We start from the raw sequence: 15971 nt of genomic DNA, 5'->3' as shown, positions 1-15971 counted from the left end.
GAGAAAAGACATTATACGAAAATTAGTATTTTTTTAATAGTATGTATATTGGGAACTTACTTGAACTAATATGTTTAAGAGATTCTTAATCTCGTTAAACTAACAAATAATAAATACTGTAAATATATTTAAGAATTAAATTATATTTTTAGCTAAGTATATAATTTTTATTTTTATATAATTAGTCATATAATTATTTATTTAACTATTAAAATAATTATTATATATTTTTATAATTATAAATAATAAAATATGAAAAATACATAATTATATAATTAATAATTACATATAATATATTATAAAAGGAGTGATCCACCACTTGTTCTAAGAATCTCATCCTCATTGTTTATTTTTTAAAAAAATTTAATGATTAATTACTTATTATAACTATTAAATCTTAAAAAAATAAATTATAAGAACGAAAAATAATTCTAAAAAATCATTTTTAAAATAAGTGAGATCTCCTTTATATATATATATATATATATATATATATATATATTAATAATTATAAAAAAATATGTAACACAAGAGTGAGGAATGACATACTAAAACCCGACCCTAACCTGCCTCCCCAGGTTGGGGAAAACTTGACCCTCACCTTGATTTAGACAACTCTTGTGGTAACTTATCAGAAAATTAATTTTTAGGTTATGAATAAATTATTCAATATTAATTTAAAATTTTCATTTCATTTCATTCATCTTTTGCTCTACCAAACACACCCTAAAGAAATTTATACATGGACGCTCATGTTCAATTCCATGCTTATAAATAAACGCTCTGGAGGCACTCCATGACTCACACAACCTACTTCTAGCTAACACACTTAAAACGACCAATAATGGCGTTTGCTCACGACTTGGAGTTGGAATCCTCTTCTTCCCCTCTGGTGTTCTCAGTACGGAGGAGTGAACCGGAGCTGGTGGCTCCGGCCAAGCCCACTCCCCGCGAAATTAAGATCCTATCTGAGATAGATTCTCAGGCGGGTCTTCGTACCCAAATTCCAATCATACAGTTCTACCGTAACGACCCATCATTGGCAGGCAAGGACCCAGTTCAAGCCATTCGAAACGCTCTTGCGGAAGCACTTGTTTTCTACTACCCGTTTGCGGGTAGAATTAAGGAAGAAGGTTCGGATGGAAAACTCGTGGTGGATTGTAACGAAGAGGGTGTCATGTTCATCGAGGCTGACGCTGATGTCACACTTGATCAGTTCGGTGATGCTCTGAAACCTCCGTTTCCGTGCTTCCAAGAACTCCTTTACCAACCTCCTGGTTCAGACGGAATCACTGATGCCCCCATTTTTCTTATACAGGTCCAACTTATATATCCAGTCTCGCTAATCATTCACATATCTTCTTCATTTCTTAATTCCACGCTTTGAATTTTATAGTAGACCACCATATTTAACAAGAAAAATTGTATCTTACAGGACTATTAGGTAATCATGGATGGTCATAAATCTAATGAATGTTGATGGTGATATATAATTGAGTTTTTATTTTAGAAGAAAGTATTAATAAAACCCCGTTACGTACTATATAAAAGTTGATAAGAATCATATATAGTAACCTGAAATTGTATAATAATTTCTCATTTTTAATAAGAAATTATTATATGATTACGTGATTATGTTCAAGTTTCTTTCTTTTTTTTAATACACAAAGAAAGAAATCAAAACATCAAGAAAAAAGTACCACTGAAATTAAATTTAATTTTCTTAAATAATGTATTGAATTTAAATTTTGTAGATGAAAAATGTAATAAGAAGAAAAACTATAAAAAAAATGACTAATCAAATTCTCACAAACAAAGTGAGTGAATATTTGTACGAATAACCTGGATCATAAAATAAAAAAGAAAAACTTTCATATGACATATAATTAAATTTTTTTAAGTTAATTAAGAGAATAATAATACGAAGATTAAGTTGGATCATAATTTTTTTTCTCAAGAATTATTTGAGAGTGAATAATATCTTAGAATGAATATATATTTTGATTTTGGATTGATACACAGGTGACCCGTTTGAAGTGCGGTGGTTTCATCTTGGCAATTCGTTTCAACCACGTCATGGTTGACGGAGTTGGGCTCATTCATTTCACACTCACCGTGGCAGGGATAGCACGCGGAGCCATGAAGGAGCCTCCATTCCAACCCGTGTGGAGCAGGGAGCTTCTCTTCGCCAGGGATCCGCCACGTGTCACCTTCAACCACCGCGAGTACGAACAACTCACAGACTCCAACGATGCCGTTTCGACAGACTTCGAGCAGCGTTCCTTCTTCTTCGGCCCCACCGAAACCGCCTCCATCCGCGCCCTCCTCCCCCGTGACCTCGACCAACGCGCCACAACGTTCGAGGTGCTGACGTCATACGTCTGGCGCTGCCGCACGAAAGCGCTTCAAATCCCTCCAAATGAAGATGTGAGAATGATGTGCATCGTCGACGCGCGTGGAAAGTTCGATCCTCCCTTCCCGGCGGGGTTCTACGGCAGCTGCTTCGCGTTTCCGGCGGCGGTGACGGGCGCCGGAGATCTCTGCGAGAAACCGCTGGAGTACGCGGTGCAGTTGATACAGAAAGCGCGCGGCGAGGTGAGCGAAGAGTATATTGATTCGGTGGCGGATTTGATGGCGAGTGAGGGAAGGCCTTTGTTCACTGTGGTGAGGTCGTGTCTGGTGTTGGATACGACGGAGGCTGGGTTCAGAAATTTGGACTTTGGTTGGGGGAATGCGCTGTATGGTGGAATGGCAGTTGCTGGTGCTGGTGCTTTCCCTGCGGTGAACTTTCATGTGCCGAGTCAGAATGCCAAGGGTGAAGAAGGAATTCTGGTTTTGATTTGCTTGCCTAGCCAAGTCATGAAAGCCTTTGCTAAAGAGTTGGATCATAACATGCATGCTTCAGAAGCAACTTCATTAATTAATTAATTAATTATCACATGACTCATCCAGTGCTGTTTACGTATTATCAACTTAGTTGAACCTTGGAGTATTGTCACTGTGTGCCAAATAAAAATTGTGTGTTAACAATAACTCTTCTATCATAATTAATTACGTTTCTTAATTATTTACTACTGTTAACATATTCATCTAAATTAGCGATCGACATCTTTGTTTAAGTTTTTTTTATAGGATTATTTTTTCATTTAATCATAAATTATAAATTTTATATATATTAAATTCTATGTTTTGTATGGAAAAGATATTCTTAAAAATATTTAAATAATTATATATACAACAGGATACAAAAAGTGTCAATGGAGGAGTTATAGATGTTGTCAACCAACCTTTATTTCTTCTCGCAATTCTCATGAGACCTGCGAATCACACTTCGTAAGTGGGATTAATGGTTAGAACACATTCGTGTCTTTCACTTAGGAAAAAAAAATTCCCATAAGACATGGACCAACCTTTATTCATATATATCGTGCCAAAACCAATATTATTGTCCTTAAACAATATTGAATTTTGAAACAACAGAGTAGGTGAAACAAAACCATCAAATCTATATTACGTAACTAAATCTTTCAATAATTACAGGATAGTATGTTTTAATAAGAGGGGGAAAATAAAGAAAAGAGAAGGTATATATGATACATTCATTTTTTATTTAGTTGAGAGAAAATAAAAAATAAAAAATAAAAATGATTTTTAAAACTAAATATTCAAAATTAATTTTCTCATTCTCTTCGTTTTTCTTCCTCTAAACACTACTATTTTCCGTACATCTAATATTTTTATTCAATAACACATTTATAATAAAAAAATGAAACAAGTATTCCAATTTTTCATTTCATTGTTTAGGTATGTCTATACATATATATTATAATAATAGTAGAAACAATCAATTGCATGTTCAGCCCTTCATCAAATGGTAACTAATTAATTTTTCATCATTCATGTATATGTATAACTGTATGATTTAATTAAATTTGTACTTATTGTTTCCCACAAATAACTGTTTCCATGATGGGAGTCACACTCATGAGATATAATTGTAAAATTACCTTATAAAAAAATAAAACAATTATTACCCCACTCATAAGACGCCTGTAAATATATATGTAAGAATAATCGAAGAATTAAGATGAACGTAAATATTTTATTATAAGGATCATACATTATAATGTCTTAATATAGTCATCGGTGAAATAGATGGTAACAACTTGTATCCTTTGATGAAGTGATTTAGGAAATGAATTTTGGTTAATCATTAGATATAAAATAAATCAGGTTAAAAGAGAAATATTCATTTTATATATGCTCATGATCTCTAACTAAGATTAATCACTTTGTTCGAGACTACAGGAGTTATTTTCTATCAATATAATGAAAAAAAACATTAACCACATAACCAAAGTCTTTCCAAATGAACTAATGGAAACGAGGTTTTTTTTATTCACAAATTTTAGTTTGTTAATTTTGTTAAAAATAATAGGAGTGAGATTTGAATAATCCCTCATTTTCTCTTTCTACCTTCATCTTTAAGTACTCTCTTTCCAAGGTCAATCTTATATCTCCTAAAAAGAAGTTTCAATAGTCAATTATATACTTTTAATTACTTTCTATGGTTTCAAATATAAAAAAAATACAACTTTTGTTTTAAATAAAAAAAATTCAATTAATTTTATTTTATTTAATATTATTATCTTTAAAATATCTTTCATTGAAGTGTTAGATTCAATGATTCTTCCTTATTTTTGAAACCAAATTATAATAAAAGATAAGTTGAGAAAAAATATTTTTTAATTAAAATTGTATGGTTAACTAATTTTTTTAAATTATCATGTCATATTTTTTTTGAGACCAGAGTATCTGTCTAATCTCTTAAGTTAAAACAAGTGACAAAAGAATCGATCAATTAAACAATACGAGCAAAGTTTATTTTCTTTTGCTTTGAATAAAAAAACAATAAAATACTTGTTTAGAATCGGATTATGTCTCAAATAGTACTACTTAAAAAAAACATAAAAAACCAGACAAAAATCACTATATGATAAGCCCATCTATGTTATTATGTCCTGATCAATCCCGACAAAAATCCTCTCTCTTGTCTACAACTGCTCTTTAATTTCTTCCTCCCTATTCCATAACCCAACATCTCAATTGTTCCTCTGCGCAACTTCCATCATATGTAAAACAACCTTTACCCATATAATATTGCCAACTTCACCAACCTATAAATGGACAACCGCATATTATTGTCACATGGGTCCTTAAATAATATTAAAATAACAGAGTAGGTAAATCAAACTCATCAAATCTATATATTATACTATAATTAAATCTGTCAACAATTATACGGTGTGTTATAACAAGTGGAAAGAAATCAAAGAGGGAAGAAAATATATATAATGATATACTATTAAATATTTTATTTGATTGAAAAGAAAAGAAAAATTAGTTTTTAAAAATAAATATTCCATTTTTTCAATTTAAATTTGAAAAGTTTCTCGATCATTCTCCTCATTTTTCTTCCTCTAAACAATACTAATTTTCTTAGCCTTGCCTTGAGAAACATTGGCTTTGTGACAAAAAATTATTCTGTTCTGTTTATTATTCAAACGATGAAATGGAAATTTTGATTCATTGCACTATATAAAATAATCTCAGGCTCTCGGTCTTTTTAAATTTCTCATTGCACTATAAAAGTATTTGGGACTTAAAGTGAGTGTTGAATATTGATTTGTGGGATTTATTTTGTGTACCGTGAAGTTTTCTTTTACATCCAATAATGTAGTGAATTGATGAAATTATTCTTCACTTAAAATTAAAAACATCATCCCCTACCTCTATTGCTGTTATTCTCGTACTCCCTTGCACTGTGACTCCTCCTTCATCCTTTGTTCATCTCGTGATTTGTTGCATTGCGATCTCTCCTCCTCTTGCTTTCATCATCGTTGACGTGGGTACCTATCTTTCTGTTTAAGATTTTCTGTGTTGTGCTAGGAAATTTATACCCGTATAGATTATATGACAATCTGTATGCTTCATACGGATTGACAATTCGTATGCTCCATAAATATGTCAATATAAATAAATATGTTTTTTAACATATACTATCACACAATTTTATTATTTTTTTACTGCATTTAATAATATAATACATTAAAATTGATAAGCATATATATTAAAATTTAGACTTGCATAAACTAATATATGGCACAATTTTATTGTTTTTTTACTTGCATAAAGTAGTTAACATAATAATATTTACACAAATATTATAAAGGTTTAATTACTCATTCAGTTACAAAAAAAACATCAACTCTTTTTATTACCTTTTAGTCCTTGTTACAACATATATATATATATAGCTACAAATTAGATATAAATTATCAACTCTTTTTTATTGTAAATTATCTTATGATAAATTACTTACGAATTACTTGTTAATATTTTTTTATTTAATTGTAATTCATAATATTAACTATATTTTAATGGTGAGGACCGAAAGGAAATCAAAATATAAATTATAGGATTAAAAAGATCACGTTCAAACTATAAGGACTAAAAGATAATTAAAATGTAAATTATAAGGATTAAAAAAATTACTTTTAAACTAAAAATGACTAAAAGAGAATTAAAATGTAAATTATAGAGAATACAAATACCACTTTCAAACTATAAAGATTAAAATATACAAATTATGAAACTATAGGGAGCAAATGAGTAATTCAACATATTATAAAAAAATATAACTAAATTAAAAAAAAACATCAAAAATAATTTTTAAAAATATTTTTAGGTTATATGGATTGACAATCCGTATAAAACTTATGGATTAGCAATTCGTATAATTCATACGGATTGACAGTTCGTATGTTTCTTACGGATTGTCAATTTGTATGAAACTTACGGATTGCCAATCCATATGAAACATATGAATTGTCAATTCATAAGATTCATATGAATTATTAATTCGTATGTTTATTACCAAACAGATAAACTCGCAGACATAAAAAAAAAACTACCTCCTCCGTTGTTGCATCGCAACACTCACCACAACGATAACCACGTGCTGCGAACAACCACCGTGACCTCGATCAAACCAGCCACAACAACAACAACCAGAACCTCAGCTGAAAAGAAAACAACTTGGTGAATGAAGAAAAAATAAAGCCAACACACAAAGAAAAAGAACTTAATAGGGGTAGTGTTGGAAATTTAATAAAATTGTTGGGTGTAGAAGAAATCCACACGGTACTGAAAGAAAATCCCTTGATTTGTTTACTTTATAATTTGCCGCACTTGCTTTTCGATCCAAATATGTGATGTCTTATAACTTCCCAATTATTTTACCTTTAGTTTGATGTATTATAAATATGTGATGGCCGCGGTAAGCCAATGTTTAATCCACGTTGTGAAAAATATATATTTGTACATGAAAGTTAATGAGGGTCCATGTATTTGGTTTTGAGTTTAATTTAACGAGCAAATAAACCACTTAACTAAGTGGATGTTCGGTAAAATGAAAAAAAAATCATTTGACTAAGTATATGTTTGGTAGATTGAAAAAAATATAAAAATTTGAATTAAAATAAAAAGTAAAAGTGTGTTTTACAACATTTTATTGTTTATTTCGCTCATTTTTCATCATCTTTCATCTTTTACCAAATAACCTTTAAGAGTGTGTTATATTTGTTGGCAGGGTGTGTTTCAAGATTGTTGAATGGAGAAGTATGTGAGAGGGGGCTTCTAACTGAACAAACCTTTGAGGTTACTCAACGACAAACCAAACACACTCTAAAACTTTGCAAAAGTTCCCTCCAACAACTTCATGACTTTGAGGTTTAAGTATTGAACAAATAGATAAATTATTGCAACAACTATAAGGTGACTGATTGGCGATGCTTTCTTTCCCATGCAAGTTTCTCTTATAACTAAGGACATGAATTAAGAGACAAAAGCTATGACTTAACTCTGATGCGCCTAGGGTTCCTTTTACTTTGACACACACCATTCTTGTTAAACCTCACATAAAGATCTAACTAACATTGTGACATTCAATGATGCTCTTCTTTCTTGAAAACTAAGTATAACGGTAGACCCAATTTTCCATTCTTGTTATTGGGAAGTGGGAGAATGAAAAGACGAATTGGTTCTTTTCAATAGCTAGCAAGCCTAACTATTGAGCTTGTGTAAACTTGCATTCACATTACTCACATTTTCTCCATACAAAATTAGACATTAGATTTTTTGTGAAATACCCTTTAAGTTGGTGTCATGGCCTCATAGGGTAATCATGTAGAGCACATAATTGCCAAGCAAACTAAAATGTTATACAATCAATTTAATTTTGTGTGTATTTGATCATTCATTGTAGTGAAATGTCACTTTGAGTTGTTTAACTTAATATACTTTTTGGAACAATTTGTATGAGCATATTTTTTCTTTGTTCTTACCCCCTTTTAAATTTTTTTATTTACCTTTATTGTAGACTTATAGTTTCACCCAATTGTTTTTTTTTATAGTTATAAACTTAGAATATGAAAAAACTTATTTCCCATTCTCCTCTATTTTGCATCTAGTTTAGAATGTCTTTGATATGTCTTATGTTTATAGTAAAATGTTTCATATGAATTCCAATCTTGATATAATTATAATATTTTTTGGGAACAAAGATTTTGATTAAGGGCCATATCAATTGATATATTGGGAGTAGATGTGTCAAAACCGATCAGTTTGACCCACAAGGATTGGCTCATCACGATTTGAGCGCTAAACAAGCCGAGTCAGCTCGATTTACCTTTATGTGAGTCATGAAAATACCCATCTGACTTGGTCCACCACGGGTTAGTGGGTTAAGTGGGTTGACTCACCAAATTTATAAAAATAAAAATAAATCCCAAATAAAAAAAATTAAACATTATTTTTTTTTCATTTTTTAAAAAATGATATTTTTTCCATCAAAGACTTTATTAATTCAAATACAAATAATAGATAAATATCTCAAATAATCATTCAAGCATATAGTATTATCATTCAAGTAACCATTCAAATGTCTAGGATACATAAATATCATTCAAAAGACTTAAAATGCCAAAGTCTTAAAATAAAATCTATTGGTCCAAACATTTGTCATAGTTCAACAACATTAAAATATTAAAATAAAAATTAAAAATATCAATTTTTAGTTTAAGTGGATTAACCCAGCTCAACTTGGCTTGAGCCCACCTAGCTCGTGGGTTAAGTGAGTTGGGTTACAATTTGGCCAACATTGAAGAAAAATTCAATTTTTTAGCTTGGCCCAGCTCAAACTTGTGGTGAGTCGGGTTGGCTCACATGGTAACATTTCACTCAATTCCTCCATTGGTTAGTACCTTCTATAGGTAGTCCTTTTTGAGACTTTGACAATCTCTTTCGACTGCTTTTTAGGAGCAATGACTATCCCTACAAATCAACACAAGACTTTTTAGGATACTTTATTCTCAGTCACACGCTTTATGAAAAACTTTTTAGAAGGTCACCCATCACATAACTACTCAAAATCAAACACGCTTAATTATGAAGTTGCTAAGTGATAGATTATCAAAAAATAAATGCTTTTTGTTGGTATATGTAATATTAATTAATTCCTTTAAACCATCTTTAACCATACAGTCCTATATTAGTGACTTGTTAGTTGTTACAAGCTTGATAAGAGAGAATTGTATTTCATTCTTACATGCTAAATAATGGCATTTGTTGTGCAACAAGTAATTACTAACTACTCAAATAGTTAATGTAAACACCTATATTTAGTATATTGATTATATGAGGGTATTAATTGATATGAGTATTTTTTCAGGAGTAATGATATACAAATATTTCATTATTTTAAATACTCTATCAACACTTCTCATTTTTTCTCTATTTCTATCTTCTCATGACAATATTAACACATTCATACCTATACTTTTTTCTTTCTTTCTAGGTGTTGCATAGGGGTTTGGGGTGTTCATTAAACTTTTTCCTTTTCGTAGTAGGGAAATTTGGGGGAAGAGTGATGGTACACAAACACCTCTTTATTTTAAACACCTTTTATTTTTGTCTATTTCTCTCTTTCTATCACATTAAAAATTCTATCATACCTATATTTTTCTCCCTCTCTCTAGGTATCAAATAACATATTGGGTGTTCATGTAACATTTTTCTTTTGGAGGAAAAAAGGTGAAAGAAGTCACAATATGGGAAGGGAAATGTGGGAATATTAAAATTGTGGGAGTACAGGTAGTGAAACGTGTGGTGCAGGAAGCAACAACCTTAACGGGCTTCGAACATGTCTTAGCCCAAAGCTCCTTGTCTTTCCATCGATCCATGTCTTTCAAGCGTAGCGGATCTATGCGGCTCTCCCGAGCACAAGATCTACGTCCCCGTGTGGTGAAACTTCACAACAACCGATTACAGTGAGTGACAAGAGTCTTCACACTCCATCGACTCAATTCCGAGATGGCTTTCATGGCGGTCTTGGAATCCGACCTTCGCGCTCTCTCCGCCGAAGCTCGCCGTCGCTATCCCGCTGTTAAAGACGGCGCAGAGCACGCCATCCTCAAGGTTAGTATCTTTGATTCTGGTTTTAGCTCTTTGTCACCTCCGAGATTCTGTTGCATTGCGATTCGATTATGCAAATAGGAACTGATTTTAAAGGAAGGAAGAAAAATGAGACTATGGATTTCAATTTCCAGTAACAGGCTAGTAGATCATCGCAACTATTGAAATGGCGTAACTGGATTGAACTGTTGGAGTTAGTTTGAAGTAATCTCAATATCCCTCCCCCATACCTTCGCATAGCGAAGAGCCTCTGGGCAATGGGGTACAAAGTTTTTTAATTTTGACTGATGCTCGGATCAATGTCTAAGGAAGCGTGTGCGGCGGAAAATTCTTTGACGCTGTTGTGAATTGATTCTGTTAGATGTAGAAGTGTAACGATACTGATAATAAGCAATTTTAGAAGGATACTTGTATGTGCGTTTTGTTCATTTTATCTTCTAGATAAAAGAATGGCAACTATAAACTCTTTACACTTCTTATTATTCACTTGCAGCTTCGTACATTGTCAAGTCCTAGTGAAATTGCACACAATGATGACATATTACGAATCTTTTTGATGGCGTGCGAGGTGCGGACGGTGAAGCTTAGCATTATTGGACTTTCGTGTCTGCAGAAACTGATATCTCATGATGCTGTTTCTCCATCCGCTCTGACGGAGATTTTATCTACACTGAAAGATGTAAGCTTAGATAACCAGTTCAGCTAGAAAATATGATGGTTTAAAAACATTCAGCTGGACCTTACTATATTTGGTTATAGAGACTTTCAAATCTTGTTACTTCAATTCTATGTTTAGGTTTAATTTTTTAGATTTATGCAAGAGCTAGTACATTATGTTTTAGTTTCATTCTAGTGGGAAGGCTAACTCATGCATCAATAACCTACCCATCTTTCTCTTTCTTGTCCCCTGGCCTGTGCAGCATGCTGAAATGGTGGATGAGGGTGTTCAGCTCAAGACCCTTCAAACAATATCAATAATATTTCAATCACGTTTGCACCCTGAAAACGAGGTAAGTTTCATCTACACGAACTATGTGTGTTATTGTTTACAGTATATAAACTGTATTTTAGCTGGACCTGGAAGTTGTCTGGTAAGCTGACTGTACTCTGTTAAATATAATATATTGATCTTATTGAATGTAAGATGTAATAGACCTAAATAATGATTATATAGTGTGACATGGACTTGTTGGCTTTGATCTGTAAGGTCTAAGGAGATCGAAAACAGGAATCTATCTTACAGGATATAATGGATGAGAACATTGTTTCAAAAAAAATTATAGCACTATACTTCTACCAAAGATGACAACCACCAGTAAAACAAGCACAGCTGCTAAAGCCTTTTTTAGTCCTTGCCTTTTCCAAAACCTTGATGTTGGGCAGTAAGCCTCCTAAGGTATCCCAAAGCTTCCAGAATCCAGAAACAGCAAAGAGTTGGTTCCAAAACTGCTAAGCCAATTCATCATATTAACACAAGTAGTTGCTTGCTTCTAAAATCTAGAACCATACCAGACAAATGTTGGGACAGGGTTTTATGTGGTCTCCATGCATTTGATAGATCATTGGCGTTAAATCTAGTAAGTATTGTGGGCTAGACAACAACTTTTTCCTTATAGGTTATCTTCACCTTAGAAGGAACTAAAATATGGCTTGTAGGATTGTGACTCTCTAAAATGTTTCCAGGAATGACCCTGAAGATTGTATATTTTGCATGTGAAAAAGTTGAAAACCTTTGTGGTTCATTATTATATTCTAAAACCACTGACTTACTGTTAGGTTTCTATACTACTGGTAAGGATAACAAGCTAATCTAAAGAATACTATTGAGGAAAAATACTTGACTGTCTTTCATTACTCATCATTGTGATATTTAAACAAGTACAAAGGCCAAATGATTGGCTATTCGCACTATCAGTAGCAGAATTGGAATATAACAGTTATTCAGGATTGTGAGAATATTAGCTACTACTGGTAGTTGTAACAAACTAAGGACACGTCATTCTGCTCAATTGACTAAATGCCGAATCCTTCATAATCAGACAAAGTCCTGTAGATGGAGAGGTCTCCTTGTATTCCTCTTGGGCTGTGATGATTGGGCCATGTTGCTATCAATACCCACCTCTGGAGGAAACACCTTGTCCTCAAGGTGATTCACAATGCATAAATCATCCCAAGCCTCCTAGGTGGCATCTTCAGGTTGTAAACCGAGCCATTGGACCAAGACCTGTTTGGTCAAGGGGTGAAGTGGAGTGGTCCAGTTTCCAATCCAACAAGGTCAGGGGTTCGATTATGGGGTGATGGTCCCTTGCTTTAGATGGTAAGGTGGCAGTCTTAGTGGGAATGTCCCTGTGGTGAGGTTTCAACAGCGAACAGTGGAAAACGGGATGAATCTCTGATGAAGCCGGAAGTTGAAGGTGGTAGGGCACAACATCAACACTCTCCATAATTGGAAAAGGACCATAAAATCGTTTAGAAAGCTTATGATAAGCACCAACAACTGAGAGTTGGCGATACGGTTTGAGTTTCACATAAACCCAGTCACCATCATTATGCTGCACATCCCGTCGTTTGCTATCGGCAAAGTGCTTCATGGTAGTCTGTGCTTTGGATAATTTCCGCTTCAAACGGTCACAAATCGCCTCACGAGTAGAGAGTAGAGTGGTCGACGGCCTCCATCAGAGAAGAAACCAGCAAATAGTGTGGAATGGATGGAGGGGGTTTGCCAAAAGTCACCTCATAGGGAGGTCGATGGAAAAGCTTTGGGACTGAAGAAGAGGACTCTGTGGACAGAGATGAGTGCAATGTAAGACAGACCCATTACCTACCTTGACGGGTAAGGCGAAGGTGGAGAGGAGTGGGAGATTCAAGAACTTGGTAACCTGCGTTTGGATGAAATTGTGGGTACTACCGCCGTCTACCAGAATAGTGATGCGGTGGCCGTCAATCTGTCCATATAAGCGGAACATCTCCAGTGTTGGCATGCCGAACATGGCATTCATGCTGATTTGTGGAGTGGGCAAGGCCTCCTCGTTAGGGGTGGTTTCAATAGTAGCAGAATCAGGGCACTTGGGGTTTCAAGGCCATCATCATCATCAGCTATAAGGAGCAGAATGTGGCCCTTACAGCGATGCCCTACAATCCATTTCTTGTTGTAGTGGTAGCATAAACCCTGCTCGTGACGAGATGTAATTTCCGTTGACGAAAGGTGTTTGAAGCCTACCTTCGACGTCAAGGGAGAGGGCGAATGAGGACTAACGGTAGTCGGAGTTGGGGATGAAAACAAAGACATGTTGCGGACGGGATGTTGATGATCGTTGAGCTTGTCTTCTTGGAGCTTGGCTAAGGCTATAGCCTGAGGGAGAGACTCGGTTGCAGTGCCTGAACCTCGCGTCAAATCTTGGAAGTGAAGTCGAAAGTGAAGCAACTCATTAGAAATATGGGAGCAAGGCCTACGATGCGATTTGCCAGGCACTCGAATTCAGTCAAGTACTTGTTGACAATGCCGCGTTGAATCAATTTGAACAACACCCCTTGTGGATCATCATAGTAAGAGGGCGCAAAATAGGATTCCAGACCTTGTAACAGTGTAGGCTAGGACGTGGTGAACCCGTTGTGGTATATCCACTGGTACCAGCTTAATGTCGGACCGTCCATGTAAAAGGATGCGACGGTGATACATCATTGTCGGGGGTTCCTTGGTAATCAAAGACTTGGTTGATTTTGAAATCCAACTGAGTGGGTCATGGCCATCGAAATAGGGAACTTCCAATTTAAAGGGTGGACGAGGGGTGAAAGGAGTGCTACGCTATGGGGTGGGGGAGGTGACACTGATGGTAGAAAGGCGATCCAAGATGGATTCAACTTTCTGGGAAAATTCGGAGAGGTGGTTGGTGAGGGTGTTGAGGCTATGGGCGAGGCAGAGGATGGCGTCCTTAAGGTGGTCGGTGGTGGTTTTTTTGGTATTGTGTTCAGTCATGGTGGGCAGGTTGGACTAGTTGTTAGGTTTCCATACTACTGTTAAGGATAACAAGCTAATCTAAAGAATAGTATTGAGGAAAAATACTTGACTATCTTTCATTACTCTTCATTGTGATATTTAAACAAGTACAAAGGCCAAATGATTGGCTATTTGCACTATCAGTAACAGAATTGGAATATAACAGTTATTCAGGATTGTGAGAATATTAGCTACTACTCAGGATTGTGAGAATATTAGCTACTACTGGTAGTTGTAACAAACTAAGGACATGTCATTCTGCTCAATTGACTAAATGCCGAATCCTTCATAATCAGACAAAGTCCTTTAGGTGGAGAGGTCTCCTTGTATTCCTCTTGGGCTGTGATGATTGGGCCATGTTGCTATCACTTACACTATCACGTGCCTTCTCTAAATACAACTCAAATACTATTCCATTATTTATAGTGGCTATAGCAATTTGGGCCACAGGTAGAGACTGTCTGCCACTTAAAGCCACATTTTAGCAGTGGAAATTGCATCTTCAAACTCCTGTCCCAATCCCAAGGACAAATTCTTAGCTATAATCTGATAGGACTGGACCAGAAATATGATCAAAATAGATTTATTGCGGAAATTGCCCAATTTAAGCCGTTGGCTAAATGGTAATCAATTGTTTTTTTTTTTTCGTGTTGATTCTGTATGCTTCTGTCAATAGAAAGACAAAGTATGATGATATTACATCATTATCAAAAGATGGATAGTTTGATTTTAAAGTTAGATTTTTTATACACTTGGGTCTTTTGAGAAATTGGGGGTTGGACACACTATGTGGTGCAGCTTCCTGCCAAATTGCCCCATTTGTTATGTGAATACTGAAAGAAAATGACAGGGAGGGTGGCTTTATTATATTGCTGTCTTAGTGCTGTTCAATTTCAATTTCAAATTTTTTTTTTTCTGAAAGATAAATAGACTGGAATTAACTTTGAATATGTGTCTGACTTGTTATAATTGTATGTTGTTAATTTCAGGATACCATGTCTCAAGCTCTTGGCATCTGTCTCAGGCTTCTTGAAAACACTCGATCTTCTGATAGTGTGCGGAAGTAAGATCTCTTTGTCTGTCTGTCTGTCTGTCTCTCTCTCTCTGTGTGTGCGTGTGTGTGTATTGTGATTCAGCTAACCTCACCTAGTGATGTATATATCTAGCCGACCTCACCTAGTGGGATAAGGCTTTGTTGTTGTATCTGTATGTGTTCTTATGCAATTATTTTGCAGTACTGCAGCAGCTACCTTCAGGCAAGCAGTGGCCTTGATTTTTGATCGTGTAGTTTTGGCTGAGTCTCTTCCAACTGGCAAATTTGGTTTTGGAGGTCAGCTCTCTCGGACAAATTCAGTTACTGGTGATGTTAACCGTAGCATCAATTTGTCTGAGTATGTTCCCCCCCTGTTAATAGAAACTTGCTTAATGCTTTTGTCTCAAG

At 34.6% G+C, this 15971-nt stretch overlaps 2 protein-coding genes across 5 annotated transcripts in view; both read left to right on the top strand.

The window, feature by feature from the left end:
- Positions 1-785: 785 nt before the first annotated feature.
- Positions 786-3074, top strand: LOC114372606 (benzyl alcohol O-benzoyltransferase-like). The gene is made up of 2 exons (XM_028330255.1): positions 786-1318; positions 2023-3074. Exons 1-2 carry the CDS (start codon positions 845-847, stop codon positions 2926-2928), a joined length of 1380 nt encoding a protein of 459 aa, XP_028186056.1. The 5' UTR covers positions 786-844; the 3' UTR covers positions 2929-3074.
- A 7255-nt stretch (positions 3075-10329) lies between these two features.
- LOC114369849 (protein MON2 homolog) overlaps positions 10330-15971 on the top strand; it is a 32271-nt gene continuing 26629 nt past the window's right edge. For 3 of the 4 annotated variants that reach the window (XM_028327115.1, XM_028327114.1, XM_028327113.1), the window contains exons 1-5: positions 10330-10536; positions 11027-11212; positions 11454-11543; positions 15520-15593; positions 15766-15921. In XM_028327115.1, coding sequence (XP_028182916.1) covers positions 10432-10536; positions 11027-11212; positions 11454-11543; positions 15520-15593; positions 15766-15921 — 611 coding nt within the window. In that variant the 5' untranslated portion in view covers positions 10330-10431. Of the gene's footprint in view, positions 10537-11026; positions 11213-11453; positions 11544-15519; positions 15594-15765; positions 15922-15971 lie in introns of those variants that run through there. The other variant, XM_028327116.1, reaches the window with a different exon arrangement.

This window comes from Glycine soja, chromosome 10, assembly GCF_004193775.1.
Source record: "Glycine soja cultivar W05 chromosome 10, ASM419377v2, whole genome shotgun sequence".
Lineage (NCBI taxonomy): Eukaryota > Viridiplantae > Streptophyta > Magnoliopsida > Fabales > Fabaceae > Glycine > Glycine soja.
Note: the sequence above shows the minus strand (reverse complement) of the source record. Positions and strands in the feature narration are given on the sequence as shown.

What these genes read in the sequence shown, in the direction of transcription:
- LOC114372606 (XM_028330255.1), top strand. Translation starts at nt 845, where the DNA reads ATGGCGTTTGCTCACGACTTGGAGTTGGAATCCTCTTCTTCCCCTCTG. An exon ending in CCCCCATTTTTCTTATACAG is followed by an intron (nt 1,319 to 2,022) that starts GTCCAACTTATA and finishes ATTGATACACAG; the next exon opens with GTGACCCGTTTGAAGTGCGG.